Here is a 22,302-nt window from a genome sequence, read left to right as displayed (position 1 = left end):
TCATAGGAAGTGTATTGTTTTACAGCTAAAACTCCACAAGGGTTTTATTTAGCATGAGCTTGATTCCTGTAAAATGACTCGCTGGTACTGTAATCAACTTCACATTATATCAAAATATATACGTGTATGTATGTTTGTGGGTTTGTGAGTGGACGTGATTCTTGCTTTAATTGTATGCATTAAAATGCCTTTCAGAGGGAGCTAATTCTGTCCATATTCTAAACTGCCACTAACAGATCATTTAAGTTAAAAGGAAAACACAATTAAAAGTTGGAATTTTTTTTTTAAGTAGACTGGCATGTGTATTCCACCCCATACAGGCCGCTTGTTCAAAGTATTTCTGCCTTTTCTCTGAGGCACATTTGTGTTAGAGAGAAACAAATAACTGGTCTGAAGCACACTGGAATTTTCTGGATTCTACATTTAGTTTTTTTGTATTTCATGCATGTTTCAGTTTTTTTCTACTCAAGTACACAGGAGCTTCTTGGTAGACAGTTTTATCTTTTCTTTCACGCAGACTTGGGTAAGAGCTGTATGAAAATGTTAAAAGTGATTTGCATAAATGTGGGAACCCCTGTTTCTGTAAATGTAAATTGTTAAGGTGAGTAAAGAGTGGACTAATCACTAATAAGCATGTCAACTAAGGCACGGTCTTTTAAGCAGGCCTAAAACTGAATATGAAAATAATCTGTGTCCAGAAAGCAGGAGAAGGCCATAAGAAGAAGGAAAAATACCTGCTTTCTCAAATCTGTAGATATGGAAGATAACAGAAATAGTGAAGGGCAGGTTGAGGTGTAGAAGACAAAACTTTCTAAGAGAACTTTGTGCAGGGTTTGTCACAGGAGTGCTTTGTGTTTGGGCTGTAGCCAGTGTCACAGGAATGGATTCAGTTAATTAGCAGCAAATTCTGGCACAGTGTTTTTTAAGAAAAGAAAAGCTGGTGATGCAAGGAGGATTTCTTCTGCAACAGGATAATGATCCTAAATGCTTTAAAAGTCCACAGTGGACTACACTCATAACAGATGCAAGCAGAATGCTTTGGCACCGACCAAGATATCATGAAGATTTGTGACTAGATCTCTAAAGCACAGTGCAGTGTGTGAAAAATGGTCCATGAATCTCACAGAACAAACAGTTTTTGCAGGAAAAATGGGACTGAGGAATGTTTGGCTTGTGATACTTGCCAAAAGGAGTGCTGACCAGCAGGGTACCCAAACCTTTGACGTTAGACGTTTAAAACTGCACATATACAAATAAACCATGTTTATCTTGCTTGCAATATTAAATAATTAATTCATCATTATAACCTTATACATTTTAGACTTCCTTTCCTTGGTTGGCTCTTCACAGTAACGGATTTTAACCAGGGGTGCCTAAGCTTATATACGGTACAGTCCACATTAATTGGGTTTCCTCGTTTGAGTCGGTTCTTGGTAACGGCTTATGTTTTGCAAACTCTCCTCTGCCAGACGGTTGTAATTGCTGCTATGTCTTCCTATGGCTTTGTGAGCAGCAGAATTATTCCTTTTGCGTATTTGTGTGCAAGGCTCTGTGAGAGCGGAGGGATGTTACCACCACCCCCTATTACCACTAAACACCACCGTCTCCTCTTTAATTAACCATTCATAGAAGGAAGCTCTGTGCTGCACTGACATTTTTACTGGGACAGATGGAGCTTTTACTGAAGTGTTTTGTGTGCATGTGTGTGTGTACACCTGCTTGTGCACATTAATATGTGCATGTTCGGAACTGGTCAAGCAACAAAGCAGACATGCACCCGAATTCAAACATATCTTATTACATCGTCCCTGACTCATTATTTTCTTTGTGGCTTTTGTCAGTTAAAACAAACGGGGTTCTTATGTTTGTGTGATTTGCTGATATTAATGTTGGGAAAGATCCACCCCCACCACCCAAACCCCCCAAGCACAGCCCTCTGTCAATCTAAACCACAAACCTTGGAGCAGAGCCATACTAAGACAAAGTTTTAGGTACTTTTGTATTTTGAAAACTGTGCAGTTGTTAACCAAGGAGAAAACTGGGGAGTGCTAATTAAGGTACAGTGGTGGTAGTTCTTGAGTAAAAATCAGAAAGGTAGAAACTGACATCAAAACAATCACTTAATGAGTCTTTCTTGTGATACATGGCACTAAACAGCTTCTTGCCTTTGCCTTTACTCATTTGAAGTAAAGCATTGCCCATCTCATCAGAGAACAACTAATATGCAGTAAATGTGGCCTAAGTATTAATTAGTGGTGATTAATGGTTTATCAAGAGTCTTTAATTAAATAGATGATCAGTATGCAGAATCGCACACGTCTTCAATGAAAAAGTCTGATCCATGGACAGATATTCCTTTTCTTTCTTTATAAAGTCTCACACCTTATTTTAAGGTGTCACCTTTTGTTTTATTGATTTTTTTTTTATGACTGCACCAAGCAATTATGGCCTGAACTCATTAAAATGGGAACAAATCCAGAATAGTGATTTGCGATTCCACAAAGTGCAAATCAAAATGCATTTGGAGAAGTTTCCTGAAGGCTACAATTACACTGTCAACAGCAGGCAGTCTCTGATATACACACACACAGTTTTAACGAAATTCAAAATATTATTTATTATGAATTCCTGCAAAGTGAATGATGTCCTGCATATGCTGCTTATAGTTCAGTTTTGTTTTGGGTTTTTTTCCCCCTCCCTTTTCTCAGTGCAACTTTGAGTCCAGAATGGGAATGCATGATCCTGGCAATAAGGGAGATGGACTGTGTGCCAGGTGCTCTCACAAATTCAAAAAACAGAGCAGGTATGATTGGAAGTGTAGTGGTTTGCCTTTGCATTTGCATATATTAGACTATATTTTCTGTTTCTGTGGCTATGCTGTGCTTTAAATATAGTGTTGACTTACTTTTTATGGTGGTGGTCTGCCTCCCCTGCAGATTCATGATCTGTGGAGGCAGAATGAATGCATGTATGTTTTTTCATCCCAGCTCCCTGCTGCTGCTGCTTCTGTCTGTGTGGCCATGCTTGATATACATGTTAAGACCCACACTAACTGATTATTTATTCCGGTTTTTTGCCTCCCCGGACTGAGGTGTTGATTCCTTGCTTCTCTATTGGGCACGCGCACACACACACACACACACACACACACACACACACACACACACACACACACACACACACACACACACACACACACACACACAGCACGGTCTCCCCACAGCCTCTCCCTTCAGGCAGGGGTTATGCAGTGTCATGCAGGTTAGGTCTCTCTCTCTTGGGGTTCGCCTGGAGGCAAACCTGACAGAAAAGAAGGAGTGGAGTGAGTGAGTGAGAAATGAAAAAGAAAGATACTTGGTGTAGATTTGTATTGTGAATAGAGACAAGGGAATGAAAAGGGGATGTCAGGAATGAGAGTGAGTTCAGGCAGGGTTCTGGAGGGGGTGTTGCATGGGGAGCGAGAAGAGTGGGGGGAGGAGAGGAGGGGTAGGGGTGGAGTCGGGGGCTCTGCTATTTGTAGATCCTTGTGATGGATGACTAGTGTGTGTGTGTGAGTGTGTGAGTGTGTGTGTGTGTGTGTGTTTGTGTGTGTGTGTGTGTGTGTGTGTGTGTGTGTGTGTGCATGTAAGAGAGAGAGACTGGCATTTTTTTCTTTCCTCTCTTTGCCTATTCCCTCTCTCTTCAGGCAAGCAGAGCAGAGCAGGACTGAGTGAGAGGAGGACAGAGACGCAGACGTGTGCAGACCAGAGCACACCAACTCCACAAAGACAAGAGAGGAGAAGAGTTTGCAAGGAGAACATAAGAAACAACAGCTTTTTTCTTTCCTTTTTTTTTACATCTGAAAACTGGTGGATATCAAACCAGCATCAAAAGAATTCTACAAGAACAAAAAAAGGATTTGTATGGCTTCACAGCAGAGAGGAAAATATTAGCATTTGTTATGTATAATTTTTTTGTTCATATTCACCACATATATAAAATTATTTTAGTGGACTAACAGGACTCTTGGAAGCAGACATAGAGAAAGGAAGGTGGACACAGAGAAGTAAGGGTTTGTTAAAAGAAGAGCAGGCTGTCGTGCTGGTGAATATGGCCATTAGAGGAAGCTTTTTTGAGGCAGGCATGGGCAGGCTGGCCGGGCAGCCACTTTGGATGTGGGTGGCGATGCTCTCTGCCCTGATAGTTGGTAATGCCAGTGGCTGCCCAGCACTGTGTACCTGCAGCGGAACCACAGTGGACTGCCACGGACTGAGTCTCAAAACCATGCCAAGGAATATCCCCCGCAATACTGAAAGACTGTGAGTACGATCTCTGCTTTACCTACTTCTGTCTGTGTGTGTGTGTGTGTGTGTGTGTGTGTGTGTGTGTGTGTGTGTGTGTGTGTGTGTGTGTGTGTGTGTGTGTGCGTGTGCATAAGTGTGTGTGTGTAACAGAAGCTGTAATGTCTTCTTTTCTTACTAGTTCTCTTCTGTTTCCTTGGTAGACTGTAGTAGTGCACATGACTTTGCTTAGACTGAAACAGAACAATAGCCGTGCCTGTAAAGCTGCATGTGTGTATGTGTGTGTGTGTGTGTGTGTGTGTGTTTATGTGTGTGAGAGAGTGAGACTGTGTGTCAGTCAGGCAGTCAGTCACTAACTGGCATTCCAGTCAGGTATAAATAGGCATGAGGGACTGGAAAGAGCAGAGGCAGATGTGTGCCTTTCACATGTGTCCATAATTTATTTACTTGTTTACTCGTGCAGCATGTAGCTTTTTTTTTTCTTAAGTCAAATAAATTGAGTCTCATTTCCCTTCACTTTTTGGGATATGAATATAGAGTTTTAAAAGTAAAGTTTGACTTGAAGTTTAAGAACATTTGTTATCTGGTCTGCACAGCGCTGTGGCACTTTATCTCTTTTCTTACCTTTCTCCCAGTTTTCACCCCCCCTTGAACCATAGAGTCTCTTCTCTTCCCTTCTCCTGCCCCTCAACGCTCACTCCACAAATTGTTAAATCATGGAGAAAATTAAGCAAATCGGCTACTTAGGCGAGTCTTGCACTAGGATCACGTAGCTGTCTTGTCAAACGGCGGGAGGATGGGAGACGGAGGGAGAGGTGAGGCGGATGCTGGCTTGCAGAGTGGAGTTTCTCTGTCTTTTCTGACATTCCTCTGAAATATTCATCAGTAAATCAGAAGTGAGGAGTGCAAGGGGAAATAGATTGTTCTATTTCAGCTTTTAGAATATCAGTCTTGAATAAAACATGCTGTGGGAACGGAGGAGAGAAAGCCTGTTTCAGAGGCAGTGTTGGCATAGTGGGAGCTGGCTGCATATTTTATGGTTTTCATATTTAATTTCTAAGAACACCTTTTTTTTTTTCCTGCTTCATGCTCTGCATGTTACCACGTTGCATTTGTACACATGCTGTTTTAACAGTGAACCAGAGAGGAAACATGGTTATTTTGTGGTTTCCTTTTACATGAATGGCCATTCACACTGGAAAGGTCCCCTGCCCCTCTGCTCAAGAGTATTTTTGTGTTAAAAGTTGTTTGTTCATTCATAGGTCACGCACAACTGCAAATTTTATCACTGTAGCATCTCACTCAGAATGTTGCATCTTAAACACAATATATATAAAGGTCATGTGTAATTTATTCCTGTATTGTTGTCTCTTTCTTTTTTTACTCTGGGTGTGTGTGTATGTGCATCTATTAGCTGTGTGTCTAGGTCATGTGGAGAGGCTCTGCTTGACAATAGAGACTATCCTCTGTAGGTTGTTATATAGGGTGATTCATCAAGGTGATTGCACAAATCAACACCAGCCCCACATGATGGTCCCATGTGCATAGCTAGATTTATGTGTATGTATTTGGAAAATGTGTGTTTATCTGAATGAACTTGTGCAGCCACCGCTGGGGTCAAGAATGAGTAATGAGTTTGTCAAGTTTATGTAATTGTCCCAGAAGTTTGCTGCCCTCGTCTATACCGCGCCATGCTAACAGATACTTTTTGCCTTTGTGGAAATTAATTTGAATTATAAAGATTTTAAGTGTGTGATGATGCAACATACAACTGCTGAAATTTAATAAAAGGGAATGTTTGTTGTATTAGTGTTAAGAGGACTACAGAAGGCTGACAGCAAAAATCTGCACTTTACCTTGTTAGGCTGGTTTGCTGGATTTGTGTGAATGGGTCTATTTGCTCTCACGTATACAGCCTAATACTTTTGTGTGTGTGTGCATGTTCAAGAAAGAGGGGGTTGGTTTTTTGGAGAAAGTGTTTGTGTATGTGTGTGTGTGTGTATGGAGGGTGTTGAGACAGACAGCAGAATCCCATTTGCACTTGTCACTGTGGGTTTGGATCAGGTCTGACCCCTGCGCTCCTCAGACCGAAGCCTGTAATGAGACTGTGAGCTCCACGTGTTAAAATCACACCCTGGTGTGTATGGGCCACTGGCCGCTCCTCCCCCTCTGCTTTCTCTCTGCATCCATCCTGTCTCCCTATCTGTTTTCTTGCCTCTCTTCTCTGTCTTTCTTGGCCTTTATCAGGCTACACTGAGAGAAAATCACCATCTGTAATGCTGATTAAATTGGCTTGCGCTCAGTAAAGGATCTTGGTTAAGCTTTTTGTTTGACAGGTATGAAATTAAACTCTTCTCTCTCCTTGTTTTGTCTTGCTAACAGCCCCGCTCTTTAGTTCAAGTGTGTGTCCCATCTGTGAATGAGTTGATTTGAAGAAGGGGAGGAGCTGTGTGTCTTTGCGAGTGTGTGCGCCTTCATCTAACTGCAGAAAGTCTGTGCACTGATTATGTATTTTCTGTGCCAGAAGATACCTTGTACTGAGATGCGGGGGCATGCTGGAGCTCCTCCAGAGTAGAGGAGTTGGAGGCTGCACACCATATGTGTGTGTTTGTGTGTCTGTTGTGCAAGCCTGGATAAATCTGATGTTCGCTTTAGTTTGTTCATAAACCACAGCATGTGCTTCCATGTGTGCATGTGCACTAATGCAGAGAAGCAATAGATGAAAACGCATGAGGATTAGTAGTGAAGATGAGTCGCTTCAATAACCACATCCATGCATTTTGGGGTTGGAGGTGGTAGGCGTATGTGCCTGTGCCAGCGAATGCCTGTAGTGTTTCTGGCACCAGTGCATAGCTGGTACAACTGACAGCTCACTGGCCACCTGATCCATAATTTACCCTGACAAGACTGAACACAGCCTGCCTACTACCTGCCAACACTGGCTATGTGACTAAAGTGGAGAGAGCACGACGGGAAAAGACAAAGAAATGGGGTGAAGGGTGGAGCTGGGGGGACTGAACGCACGATGAGAAGATCCATAGAGGCAACGCTGGCACAGTAACTGAAGTGATAATCACCAATGAAAGAATTACTGCACCAGAGGAGTTAAGAGAGATGTAATTCAACCACAAAGCTAATGAATGAATAAACTAGATTATGTTATTTACTATAAAGAGCAGAATAGGTCTAGCCCTGAGGCAGACTGAATTTCATTCAGGTCCTTTTTACAGTCTAATATATCCATCCTCATAGCTGGTAATCCCATGAGGAGTGATAATGCCTGGAATGAAGATCATTCAGAGAATGTTTATGCACAGTGGAGCATTGTGAAATTACAGGCCTGGGACTCTGTCATTTCAATTTACTGCCTGTGTAACACAGCTGTGGTCTTTCCTCTTGTACTGAACACTGAGGTCTCTCTCTCTCTCTCTCTCTCTCTCTCTCTCTCTCTCTCCATAGCTGCCTTTTGAGTGAGTATTTTGTGAGCTGTAATGTACATGAGGTTTTTCAAGCTGTAGGTCCTCCTATAGTACACTGTGCTCTTTCAGTTTTTTGTTGCAGTAAACACTGAGTCACCTTTTTACATTTTGCATTTTACATTTTTTTACATGTGTAGAAAGTGTGTCGCTTGACTAAGAGCAATGACTGACTCGTAAGCCTCAAAGCCACTATACACACCGCAGGCCCACTGGCCCATTCTCCTAATGAGCACAGCCAGTCTGTGGAAGTGTTTAATTGCACCCGCGAGAGCTCAGAAATGACCCTATCAATATAACTTGAGTGTATGTGTCTATCAAAAAAAAAAAAACCCACCAAAACCAATGCATGCACTTTTTCACAAGCCTAACATATACAGTATGACATATGTGCACATGTGCGTGTGCATTGCTGATTGCTTTGCATGCCTGTCTATGAGCACCGGTTTCTCAGCAGACCATGAAAATCGAATTTGGAAAATCCACCTAGATCACCTTTCATCTCTCAGAAGACCATCTTTCCTTTTAACCCTACTGACTAGCCAGTAAGAAGCATGTATGATGTATGTTCATGTGTAAAATGCACATCAGTGAGCACTCTGCTGACATTGTAGATATGCCTTCATAATCCACATTTCACGCTGCTCAAGACACTTTTCTGTTTGAGAGAAGTCTGCGAGCTAATTATAGGCAGAATTCCAGATGAGATCAGCTCACTAATTATATCAATACTTCACTAACTGCAACATCGGTGTGCAGATATTTATCAAGTTGTTTATTTTATAATTCTCAATAAATAATGTAGCTGTAAAAAAAAAAAAGAAAAATGAATCCATGCCTTTAGAATGAATATTCTAAGATTAAATGTGAGATGAAATTATTTAGAGCTTTAACTTACAGTTGTTGTCTCTTTCTCAGTTTATTTATTATTCCATTAACTTTATTGTGTATAAAATATCAGATATAAGAACTGAGGAAAAACCCTCAGATTTGCACAGCTGGAGGCCGTCAGCTTTTGGCAACTGGCTGAAACAAGTGAACGATCAAAATGATTCTGTTTTTGCAGCAGGGGTTATCTATTTGTTGATTGGCTAACCTCTGCAAAGAGGTGGAGGAATGCTGCTATCAATGTGCTTTGCGTACATATGACAAGTCTTTATTCTTAGGGGCCATTGGATTTAAACACATATGCTGCATCCATCAAATTACCAGTCGGTGCACATCTGTGAGCCAAACATCTTGTCAGTCTTCTGTTTGGAATAAATGAAACATAATAGATGTGGCTGAGCAGATGTCCCATCCATAGTTTCTAGTCAAAGTACACATTCATATAGCTTAAATGCCTTCATACAGCATGCAAAGCCACAACAGAACCTCAGAATCTGTCACTGAACAAACTACGGTTAGAGTATAAACCATGAAAGACCCTTCAGTCTCTGCTTCTACTACAGGCCTGTGTGTGTTCCTTTTAAAGCCTGTGGCTGTAACACACATTGGAACAGATGTTTAATTGATTCAATTCAGCCTGAGAAAGTACCGTAAGTTATCTCTGTTTGATCAGAAGCTGTCTGTATGCTACTTTTCCCTCTGGTCTTTTCTCAGGCTTCTTTTTTCCATCTCCCAGTCTTTCTCTATATCTGTAAATTATTTTTTGCTTAGAGCAGCAACTGCTTATGTGGAAAAAAAATAGTGTCCTCTTGCCAAGAGTGTTGTTGTCGTGTGAAGGCCCAGATAAAAGCAGCAAAAGACAGATGCTTGGGTTTGGGTCCTTGACTTTTACCTGTAGCAAGACAGGATGCAGGAGACTCTACAGCGGTCAAGGCTCTGTGAAGGAGCTGCATGTGCCTGTGTCTGTGTGTGTGTGTGTGTGTGTGTGTGTGTGGGGGGAGGGGGGGGGGGGGGGGGGGGGGGAATCTGTAAGATATGTTTGATGTTTAACTTTCCTATCAGTAATCTTGCTCCTGGGGCCTGACTGAGCAGAATGAAAACTGTAAATAGCCCTTAAGGAGCCCAGGAGCCAGGAAAACACTCTCAGACGGTCTTTACGCGCTGACTGCACACACAGGCAGACTTACACGATTACTGACGCGCGCACGCGCGCACACACACACACACACACACACACACACACACACACACACACACACACACACACACACACACACACACCAAAAAATGTACAGTTAAGAACCTTAACTGCTTGTCTGAAAGCCACATTTCAATAGAGAGAGAATGTTTTGTTCAAGCTGAGCAGAAATCTGACCTCTTACTGTGGACAGAAGTGTTCCAGTTGGGCTGAGGAGTGTGTTATTTTGGTCATGGTGGTCTTTCTTTCTTTCTTCCTTTCCTCCTCAGTCTCACAGTCTTTTAGCACGAGGCTGTTGTGTGCCCAGGCGACTGGTTCCATACCCTGTTTGACCATCTAGTATGTAGGTCACTTTCTACTTGTAGTCTACCAGCCATTTAGGCCTCATTTCTCCACTGACGTTTCCCAGACAGCCCGTCAGCTTTTCACAGTTCCCATGGCTAACGGCAACCCTCCGCCACACTGCTTCACACCGTTGGTTTTTGACAGCTAACAACGCTGTCAGAGTAGTTCTCTCTTTTCTGTCTCACAGTGACTATCTTTCTTCCCCTGTTGTCTCCACCTGCGTGTTTCACGGCTGTCACTTCCATATGCTGCCAAGTCTGCGGGAGGAGGAATGCTTTGCTTCTTCACAGCTTCTCAACCTGTTCATTCATTAGGAAGTGTGCTCAGCGGTCTGGTCAAAGAGCATTATCAGTGTGTGATTGCGGTTAATGAGTATCCACATTTTAGGCTGCGGGACCTCAAGCTTCTGTTCATCAGATTGTTTCCACAAGAGGAGTTTGGACAGCATTATGCCACCAATCCTCAATCAGCTGGCTTCTGTCTTCCCTGCCAAGCTAAAGCTGTCCGGGACAAATGGTCCTGTGGTGCTTACAGCAGTGATACAGAATGACTGCAGTTTTCATTTGCAGAAATACTTTTGCTAGCCTTCCGTATCATTTTTTTGCAGCCTGATAGTAAAATTTGTTGCTGCAAGCATATGACTGTTAAACCGACCCACCTTTGTGAGACTTTTCAGTATCACCAGCAACAGGACCAAGGTTATTATAATTAAGTAAAACTAATTAACAACTGAAAGCAGGTGTGAAAAAAAAGAAAAACGATCTGAAATTATACTGTGTAGTTAAAAAAAAACTGACTAAATTTATTTTCAAAAATGTGGAGGAAACATCGGTAATTTTATCAGTTTGGTCCGATTTGTAAACATACCGTGTTTAACAAGGCTTGATTTAAAATCTGCTTTTCTAAAACTAGGATGTCTACTCTTGTGTTTATATTATATTGTGTATTTTGAAATTCTTAAAAATAAAATTCCCTCAATAATATAACCATTAAAATGACTGAAATTAACACAAAAACTAATGAAAACTAAACTGAATTTAAGCAAAAATTCAAAGCAAACTAGACATAAAAACTTGAATAACTGATTGGGACAAAGTGTCCCGTACATAACATAGCAGAACAAAAGTGCACTTTCATGGTTCCCCAACAAAGACCAAAGTATGGCAGCTACGGTTATCACAACCACTTGCGTAATATTCTGCTGGTCCTCCTTTTGCTGCCAAAACAGCCCTGACCGATTGAGGCATTTACTCCACTAGACCCCTGAAGCTGTGCTGTGGTATCTGGCACCAAGATCTGGCAACAGATCCTTGAAGTCCTATAATTTGTGAGGCGGGGCCGCCATGGATAGGACTTGTTTGTCCAGCACATCCCACAGACGTCCGATTGGATTGAGATCTGGGGAATTTGGAGGCCAACTCAACACCTCAAACTTGTTGTGCTCCTCAAAACATTCCTGAACCATTTTTGCTTTGTGGCAGGGTGCGTTATCCTGCTGAAAGTGAAAACTGTTTCCATGAAAGCGTGTACATGGTCTGCAACAGTGCTTAGGTAGGTGGTACATGTCAAAGTAACATCCACATAGGTGGCAGGACCCGAGGTTTCCCAGCAGAACACTGTCCAAAGCATCACACTGCTTCCACCTGCTTGTCTTCTTCCCATATTGCATCCTGGTGCCAGGTGCTCCCCAGGTAAGCAATGTACACGCACCTGGCCATCCACGTGATGAAAAAGAAAATGTGATTCATCAGACCAGGCCACCTTCTTCCATTTCTTCATGGTCCAGTTCTGATGCTCTCGTGCCCATTGCTTGCGCTTTTGGTGGGTGACAGTGCTCTTAAATTAACAGTGTCTATTAATGTTACAGACGTGCAGGACTGATAATTTGTTGTCTAGCTCCCATATACCATAATGATAATAGATGGCTAATGTGGCTATCAGGTGATTGCTAATAGTCAAACGACTAACACCAGCCAGGTTAGTTTATGATAACTGTTTGGTACCTAAATGTTGTTGAAACAGGACATTACTGACCTCTTGAAATCCTTCAAAGTGTTGTGAACTTCAGTTAGTTCAGCTGCTGGTGAGGGGAGGGGCTATGTGCCTGCCAGTCTGCAGCACTGCCTGAAGTTGCATGTCAGTTGGAGGAGGCAAAGTTGGTATTGACCCTGCTGCCAGTGAATTTAATTCTTTTTAGTAGCCTTTTGTTTCTGACTAATGATTTTTTTTGACAACCCTAGTGGCGACAAAGTGGTTCATGAATAGACTGGTTAAGTTTTAGATGTGTGAACTCTAAATAGAGTTGTTTACCTTATCCTGCTTTGTTTCAAGTAACTGTCTCATTATGTTGAATGGTTCGCTAACCAACAAAATCCCAGTGGCTCTATGTTTATTTCTGTTTTTGAAGAGTTTCTGCATATATTGATACTGCTGGTGAAATCTCTACAGCCAACAGTGGTTTCTCCTGTGGCCATTTTGTTCTTTGCCCGTCCCACAGGTGCTGTTTATGTACACGCCAGTGGGAGTGGTTGATTACATTCTTTGGTCCAGTATATTGAAATTACATTTCTATGAGAAACAGAGCACATGTGGATGAATGCAATCTGTATGAAGACCTCAGTGAGCCACTGTGCTTGCTTATCCTCCCTCTAGTCTTAGAGTTTCATTTTGTGTAATGTTTCTCAATTTGAAACAGGTCAGAAAAAGTCTCAGCAGAGGAACCCCAGCAGCTGGCAGAAATAAACGTAATGAGTTTTTCAGCATTGTAGCAGTGTTTCAAGCTCCTTTGAATTATAGAGACACAGGGCGATGGAGCATAGCTGCCACATGTCCACCCCAGGGAAGGTGCACCAGGAAATACTCTCAGGCATCAATCTGCCTGGGACAGAAGATGAAGAAGGATTAGATTGTGATGTCATAAATCTGTTTTCTCTTCAGGAAGTGTGTCAGCATTGGGAATTCTTACAGAGTTTCCAGAGGGTGGAATGGATTTGACTGAGACTGGGAAGTGGAAATCCTTTTACTGGAGGAGCTTGGTCTGATACCTAATAATTTTCAGCCTCTAAAGTAATATTGCGGTACTATAATGTGAAAACCCGCACAAAGTCAGTATCAGAAAACATCTGTCTATGGAAGGAGTTAATGTGACTCTGCTGCAGTGCCAAAAGCCATTACTTAGCTCCCTTTGATTGTAAAACAAAGAAAACAGCGATGACTGATAGTGTAATAAACAACAGATTTTTCCTTTTATGAATTGGCACTAAATATGATTTTAGCATACAGTGCCGTTATTAGGGTCTTTACCTACAATACAAAGTGCCTTGAGGTGACTTTTTGTTGTGATTTGGCACTATACAAATAAAATTGAATTGAACTGAATTGAATTTAGTTAGAGACAATGAATGCCAAGTCCAGAGTCCTGGCTTAATCATGTCTGCGGTGTGTATTCTGCAACCTTTCTGTACATCTGAACAATCTGACCATTTGTATACACAGGCATACTGCTGCCCACTTCCTATAATTTTAAAATTCAAGCTTGGGACAATGCAAGAGATATGCAATAGTACAGCTCAATGTGACACTGAACTCTTAAGGATAGTGTCAATACAGCGACATATAAGTTATCTGTCCTTGAAGAAGATGAGCTACAGTGCAAAGATTAATACCTGGGCAGTTTTAAAAGACCTGATTGTCACCTGAGCAATTTCAAGGACTTTGTAAAATATTGCTTGATGTTTTCAAAATGTCAATCAGAAAGGTCAGCCCGTGTCAGAAACGGTATGAATCCATGGCTTTATCCTGACTAAACACTATGGGCTGCTGGTGGCATTTGAACGTTGCTTAAATGTCACAGCTTCGCTGAACAGGTGTGTCCTTTAAGATGGCACTTACTGCAGGATGATGCAGCATTTGAAGATGTTTCCAGGAACAGTTCATTTAGTCCAGTCACCTGATATCAACCAATATAATAAGATTTTGAAATGTTGTTGGATGGCAGCTTACAGAGACTTAGGCATGCTTCTGATTATAGGACAAAGCAAAACTTCATTGCTGGGCAAGAAAATCGCGTTTTCTGTTTTTGACTGCGTATTTTTCTTCCACATATTGGTCCTGCTGCCCTTCACTTTAACATGTCCCCCACTTCCTCAACCTTAGTCTTTTTTTTAACGTCCTCAGGGTGTCATCGGCGATGACCACCCTGAAGATAAGACATCGGAAATCCAGAAGTGTGTGTGGTTGCATGCGCGTATCCTCGTAAGCACCTGTAATGAGCTCCACATGTGTGTGTATCGGAGCCCAGGCTAATGAAGCCCAGTCCATTATTTATTTTCCCGTGGTCCTGTCGTTTGGCCTGTCGATGCACCTGTGTATACACGCACACACATTCACCATCTGTCTATAATGACCGTTCTCTTTCGTACAGCATAGCACTACGGTCCCTCGAGTGGTCATTAGACGAGAGAGCGAGAGAGTAGCTGAGGAAGAGAGAGCAGTGGTTTCGGCGCAGATTTGGAACCAGTTTTTTGGTTTTACTGTGGGAGGGAGGGGTTGGGGGTCAGGGTAGGTTGGACACATAATGCTTAGAAAGTGCATTAGAACAGACAAACTGCCTTTTTGGTTTCCCTCACTGCCTTGGAGGCTTATATGATTTGTGTGCTTTGCCTGCTTTGTTTTCCCTCTGTCAGGAGAATACAATCTGCTACTGAGGTTTGAAATAAATCTTACAGTCTTTTACACAAACCAGAGGTCAATGAATCCGTCAAACAACCTTGGGTGCTGGAGTCAAGTTCATCTAGTAAGAACTAGAAAACAAACCTAAAATTCAAATCACTTTTTCAATCATATGCCTTCCTGTTTATTCACAGCAGTGGCCAGCTCTCAGCAGGGAGCTGCTCCCATTATATCCACAGCACTTAGCTTTCTGGCCTTGTGGCCCTACCCAAATCCCTTATGCTGGCTCCTGCTAATCCCCACCGATTGTAGAAGGACACAGCAGACAGAAAGGGGGGGGGGGGGGGGGGGGGGGGGGGGGGGCGCTTGTGTGTGTTGGTTGGAGAAGGCTGGAATAGAAAGACAAACAGGCAGCTCAAATGTGGCTTAAAAAGACATCTTAATATCTCCCAGCGGAGTTAGAACTTAGCTTGAACTTCCTTTTAACACAGAGAACTTCCTTGATTCTATCCAGCAATGTGTATTACATTAAACATCACTGCAGACTTCATAAAAAAACAGCAGCTTTTAAAGACATTCTCAGCATATATTATACCAGTATTAGGCTTTAGTGAAGAGCTAAGGGCACTGTGTGTGTGTGTGTGTGTGTGTGTGTGTGTGTGTGTGTGTGTGTGTGTGTGTGTGTGTGTGTGTGTGTGTGTACCATTTTTGTCAGAAGTGTGTGCCTCAAGTGAGACAGCTGAAAAATATGCCTTTATGCTGCCATTTGCTCATTAAGTCATTACTGAACAGGTCCAGAGGTAAAGTTTAATTATTAATTTATGTTTCCATGTCTCTCTTTGCAGGGAGCTGAATGGGAATAACCTCACACGAGTCACTAAGAGTGACTTCGCTGGACTGAAGTACCTCAGAGTTTTGTAAGTACTCATGTTCATGTTCACGGGCAATGATGAACTGTTTGCGCAGTACAAGTATCTGTGGAGCATGTTGGTGGCTGAGTTTATCTTTCCATGCATGTCTGTATCTAACCAAGCAGTTTGCAGCTATGCTATCTTTCTGCTCATATTAGCATAAACCCACTGAAGTGGCAGTGCATTTGTCAAGAGTCCTACTCCAAAGTACATTAAGCTACTGATGTAATGGACTTCTCTCTCTCACTGTATTCTGCCTGTTGTAGTTGCACTTACTGTCCCTTAGACACACACATGCTCACCTGCCCTCTGTTCCCCTCACATCAGCATGTAATGTGCGCACAAGCTCTGGTCCTAAATGGGCTCTCAACACAGTTAACGCATTCAGGTGAAGTCATCAATTCCCTCTCCGGTGAAATTAAACAGCACTTGTGACTTCAGGTAATAAAGTAGTTATAAAAGTTTCTCTGTGTGTATATGTGCAAACTTGGGAGTGCTGCTATAGGTGTTAAAAACGCTGCTGAAGGGGAAGCAGTGTAGACTTGAACATGTTTTAAACGTAACACAATCTAAGCATAATTCCTACTACCCTGCAAAATCGGACTTTTTCCAATCCTCATGGTTACTCACCCAACCCCGTCCTGCCCCTTTTTTTCCTCCCTCTACTTCAACTTGCTTGGTCCCACCGTTCCTTGTCCCCTCTTGTCTTCTTAAGCATGCCTCCTTTTCTGCACCACCTCCAAACCTCACGTGGAGGTTAAATGCCTTCTTGTCGACAGATTGCCTCTAGCAATGAAGAAGGAAACAACTTGCAGGGTTACCAAAAACAGACTTTCCTTACTGTTCAGCTTATGATCCTCTCTCATTGCCACCTCATTGCTCTCTCATGCCCACACATGCATACACATAGACACACACACACACACACACACACACACACACACACACACACACACACACACACACCCAGACATACACTTTTTAAAGGACATCCCTCCATCTACAGGATGCAAGATTAACACAGTGTAGGTGCATGTAAAGTCTGTGTGCACAACAAAGGCAACGTGCGTTGCCTTCGTAGGGCAACAACAGGTTGACCTCTGATCCTGCTCTTCTTTGGCAGCACTCAGAAGGAACAAAAACAGAAGCTTAGGTTTATCTTTACACTCAGCTGTCATCTATTCTGTCAGCCTAAAATCAGCACAGCTGATTTACATCCACTTATTTGGGTGCTAGCCTCTTCTAAATCAGCAGTGTATGTGTGTGTGTTTGTCTCTTTTCTTTCTGTGATGAAATGCTGAATAATAAATGAACAATCAGCAAAAAAAAAAGTAGATACAAAAAAGTGAACAGAGAAATTGAAGGTTGTGTACCCTCAGGTTGCCTGTAAAGAAAAAAAAAAAAGTTTCCTCAATTCAAAAGTGCTCATCACCTTTTTTTCCACTTCCATCTAAATTCATGAGAAAGAGATCTGAGATGAATTGCACGTTTCTCTCCATGTTTATGGAGTGTGAAAAGTGATTAGCATTTATATTCAATGGGGAGGAAGCCCAGACTGCTGAGTTGCAGTGCGCCATGGCCTTACAGGAGACATGAGAGGTTACCTTCAACACAGAACAGTTGTATATGTAATGAAGGAAAGCGCTTGTTGCTTCTAAGGTTGCTGGATGCTTTTTTCTCCTTCCTGATTTTGTGTTATTGTAACACTTCCAAAACCATCCAAACCTCTTTTTTGTGTGTTAGCTTTGGCATTGTATGTGAGGAAGGGATGTGCTCCTACTTGCGTGCATGCATTCTATGTCTGTGTATCCATGTTTGCTTGTTTATGTCTAATAGCCTTGATGTGGTGCCTAAAACTCTGATATGGTACAGCTACGCTGTCCAACAGGCACACTCACACACACACACATCCTACTTTCCCTTGATTGAGCCAGTTGTAAAAACCTTGGCGCTCACCTCGCACTTTCTGACCCCCTGCCTACTTTTCGTCTCGTCTCCACCCAGCTACTACATTCAGTGGACCACACTAGAGCACCAGACCCACATTTTCTGAACCACCTTGGAAACTTTCCTGGCTGCTCTCGGTCCTCCCTTTGCCAAGATTCCCAGTGCCCCTCAGTCCACACCAGTGCCCTCTGCGTATGTGTGTGTGTGTGTGTGTGTATGTGGAAGAGAAGTGTTGAATATAGTGCACCCAACTTGAATATATAAATACTGTACATACCGCAAAAACACTTGCCCCCTAAACCCTAAAGCCAAGCCCATTACACATTTTTAAAGCCAGAGTGACCTCCTACAGGCTTTAAAGTGACATAACTTCTCCTTCACCCCTTTTCTGCAGACAGCTGATGGAGAATCAGATTACCGTGATCGAGCGTGGGGCTTTTGATGACATGAAGGAGCTGGAAAGACTGTGAGTATCACCAAGGGTTGTCTCTAGATAGGCTGAACACGTTTGTATTTCTTTTTTTAAACTTGAACTTGGAATGAAAATCCCACCCGATGTGCACTGATGTGTTTTCAGTATCTGTATTAGTTGAGGGTAATGAGACTAAAAGGAATCACACACACACACACACACACACACACACACACACACACACACACACACACACACACACACACACACACACACACACACACACACACACAAAAAAAAAAGAATCTTGTATCAAGTGTGTGGCGCTACCCTGGCCTTTCACTGTGGTTAGATGGTGCTAAGAGGGTACAGTGTGGGCTGTGAGTATTTTTATTAGTTCTGCCTGACAGGAATGCCCTCAGTGGGATATGTGGGTTTAAAAGGCCTCCCCCACCCCACCCCAGCCCCTGACTCATCTGGACAGCACCAGGACTCCTCAACAGCTTGTAAACTGGCTGGGAAAACACACAGGCAAATACAATCAACCACTCCTTAACCCGCTCATTAGTAAATCAATAGTGCTACCCACATGGAAACCTGCACAGCAGATGACTTTATGGACCACACCGTAATGCAGACATAGTGGTTAACTTATAAAAGACTTTCCCCCGATCTGAAACCCACATTAACAGCCTGTGTTACCAAACTTGAGACCACGCACGGCTTGCCTTTCCTCCTCCTCCATATTCAACTGATCCCAAACATTGGGTAGACATTTCTATGTGCCAGACCAATGTGGAAATTGAGTGGCTCGTTTCTCTAATGTTTAAAAGCCGCTAACCCACCAGCAGGTACAGTTCAGTGTGAACGGAGCAGCAGCAGACCATTAATGTCCATTATGCACTAAATCTCCCTCTCAGCTGGCCAAACACTCTTCTCAGTGTATACAGTGTGTGGCACAAGTCCTAACATCTGTCTGAATTTGTCTGAAGGCATGGCAGTGGCCTGCCTCTCAAATTTGCAGTGTCTCTGTGCCACAGTCCCTGCATTCGCTCCCATGGGCCTCAAATGGGCCATTCAGAAAGGAGAGAGTTGTGGTTTTCAACAGATTAGCAACAGTCTGTTCTCCATTGACTTAATTGTTGTATTTGCATAAAGCCTGCCAGTCTTAAATGTTAGCTGTTTGACATGAAGTCTCTTGCCAACCACCACTCCTCTCAGTGTTTCCTTGGGCTTGAATAAGCTCATCCGGTTCCCTTAATTTTATTCAGAAACATCTTGTTTTGATAGTTCTTCCTGAATAAAATGTGTTTGTGTTCGTGTAGCTGAATGGATGTGATTCACTTTTTCAAATTGGAATGTTGCTATTTTGTTGTTCTGGGAAAGTCAACAGAATGCCGAACTCCACAAGGCAGAGAACTGTAATTTAACTGTGTAGCGATAATTTACGGCACTGTCTCTGACTAGCAGTTTAATTCCCCTGAACTTTCAGTTGGATATTTATGTGACATCCAGAGCACACTGAAACACAATAGCCTGTGGCTAAGCTGATTCTATGGCAGCTAGAAGAAATTATTCACAGCCTACACATTCAAGGACACACATGCATAGACACACACACACACAATCACGGGTTGATCGTGCGTTTTCCCTGCCGCAGGCGGCTGAACCGTAATCAACTGCAACAGCTTCCCGAGCTGCTGTTTCAGAAGAACCCTGGCCTGTCTCGACTGTAAGTACATTCACTTTTTTTCATTTACCTCTTCTTTTCTGTCAGTGCACACTCAACTCTTTGTCTTTTTTTATTATTATTATTATTATTTTAGAAACCTCCAGTGTGGCTCACTTGGTTTTACTTGGTACAAACACAATTAAAGAACAAAAACAATTCAATTGCACTTGCTGAAATATAGATCAACTCTTTCTTATTGACTGTAAGGCAAAATGAACTGGATGAGAGGAACTCGATTAGGTTGTTTGCACATTGTTAGGTCATGGCGTCTGATGACATTCAAATGTTTCATATCTGTATTAATGGATTCTTAAGCAGTGATAACTTGCACATTAATTTCAATTTGTCTGTGATGCAGTTTTGATATTCCTAATCCAGAAAAACAATCCTTTGTGCGAATGGTGGGGAGCAGCTTCTGCAGCTCACAGCACACATTCACAAATCCTGCTCTTATAAATGGCAAAGAGAACTTAGAATTCCAAAGTATGGTCAGTGTGCTGACAATGTTTGCTGCCTCGAGTGTAACAGCTCTTTTGCACATATGGAAAAAATCGTGGTTGTACTTTGGCGCTCTCATTGTGTGGGTTTGTCTGAATATTAACATAAAAGTGTCTGAATGACAGAATGGCACCAGTTTAACAACTGGATAAAGCCAGCAATGTTACGTGTCCCATGTCTGAAAAGGGCTTTAGACTGTCTGCAAGAGGATCCACTGGTGACAGAGATTTGAACAGACTGGAGCTAAGGGACAAATTAGACTTTGAACCTAGTTCCAGGTGAAAGGATGTTGTTGTTACTTAACGAGGTTGTTTTATGTCAAGTCCACCAGTGTGCGCCACCTTCATCTTGTGAGTGAAATGTGTGATCACATTCAGCCACACACCCATGCGTCCTTCCACTCATGCACCTCATGCAGTGAGACAATCCCACAGTAATGCTAAATTTTTATTCCCATCTACAACGAGGCGCAAAGTTTCTTCTTCTTTCTTTGGGATAATCAGTGTCCCTGTTGCTAGCTGATCATTGCAACCCCTATTATTCCTGTTCAGATTACGTGAAACATCTGGGAATAATGAAACAGTGGGACATGGAAAAATCATTTCCCTCCCTTCTATCCTCATAGTGGTACTACTAACCCGGCCTTAGCCCTCCATCTGTTTATCTTGCGTTTGATGTTTAACACCATCTTGAATCTATCTGTCACTTCCTTGCAACTATCTCCCCATGTCACCTATCATTATGCCCAAATTAGCCTCTAGGAGTTTAAGGCATAGTCTTCCCTTTTGGTGCAAGGCTCTTCGCTTTGCGGCTCGGTTACACTGAGAAGCACTGAGCTGTCTGTCTAGCTGAACCAGACACAGAGCAGACCGGGGCCTTCCAGACCAGCGGATGGCCTTGAACAAGTGTGATTAGTCCATCTGGAGTAGCGGGCATTGCCAGCAGCCAGAGGATTGTGCTAACACAACACCCCACCACCACCCCCCCCAGTCTAGCTTCATGGTCATTATTCTAAACCCATCACTGGGTTTTCAGCCACGTTCTGGAGAGTAAGACTTTGTTTAACATTGCCTAATCGATTCGCTATGTGTCTGTGTATACACTCATTTGTTCTTTATCCTTGGTTAGACAAAAGAGAATGGTAATTGACCTTGAGGCTTTTCAGGTGTGGGAGTGCTTTGCATTTTTTTTAACCGTTAAAAATCCAGGGCCTTGGAATTAACAATAATTCAATCTTTTCAATCTTTATGGTGTCTGTGCTTGATTGACAGATACTACATTGTGAAAGACTTCCAGTCCTTGTTAAAAAAAAAACTGGGCTAGTAGCGTGGGATCAGGAGCAGCAGTAGAAGACAAAGATTTTTTCCAAAGGTGTTTCTCAACTCCTGAGTGATGTTCCTGGCCACACCATGGGTTCTGGTTGCAGTCTGATGCGGTTGGGTTACATCCTCGTCTCGCTCCCGCCAGCAGCTTTTTAATGGACTTAAAAGGTCCTCATCTCCCAGAGGAAGACTTTCACTGCTATGTCATGTGTGCATTTACGCGTGTTTCTGAGGACGACCGAGAAAGAGAGGGCGAGAGCTCGACAGACAGACAAAGAGAGTCTGTGGTTGCGTATGCATTTGTGTGTGAGTCTTTGCACTTGCTCAAAGAGCTCACTGGGGCTTGTTAGGGTATGCCTTTATGATCCCAACAAAAGAGGTTAATGTGAAAGCCCGCTGCCCTCAGGTGAAGCACAAACCCAGATGGTTTCTCTTCTCTTGGAAGCAGGATTAATTGCTCCCCTTCTCCTTTTCTATACTTTTACACTCTAGCTGTCTGTCTTTTCTGCTCTCCTCTCCTCTTTTTTTTGTTACTCTCTTTGCTCATTCTGGAGTGAGGGTTTTAAGGAAAGCTTGTATAACAAAGTGCCCATTTGTCTTAGACATCCTGCTGAGAGGACAA

The 22,302-nt window shown here is 42.6% G+C and overlaps 1 protein-coding gene across 1 annotated transcript in view; it reads left to right on the top strand.

Moving 5' to 3' along the window:
* Positions 1–3,678: 3,678 nt before the first annotated feature.
* The window catches only part of slit1a (slit homolog 1a (Drosophila)), an 87,646-nt gene continuing 69,022 nt past the window's right edge, over positions 3,679–22,302 (top strand). The window contains exons 1-4 of the mRNA XM_030748636.1: positions 3,679–4,298; positions 15,704–15,775; positions 18,111–18,182; positions 19,789–19,860. Coding sequence (XP_030604496.1) covers positions 4,090–4,298; positions 15,704–15,775; positions 18,111–18,182; positions 19,789–19,860 — 425 coding nt within the window. The 5' untranslated portion in view covers positions 3,679–4,089. The remainder of the gene's footprint in view (positions 4,299–15,703; positions 15,776–18,110; positions 18,183–19,788; positions 19,861–22,302) is intronic.

Source organism: Archocentrus centrarchus, chromosome 15 (assembly GCF_007364275.1).
Source record: "Archocentrus centrarchus isolate MPI-CPG fArcCen1 chromosome 15, fArcCen1, whole genome shotgun sequence".
NCBI lineage: Eukaryota > Metazoa > Chordata > Actinopteri > Cichliformes > Cichlidae > Archocentrus > Archocentrus centrarchus.
Note: the sequence above shows the minus strand (reverse complement) of the source record. Positions and strands in the feature narration are given on the sequence as shown.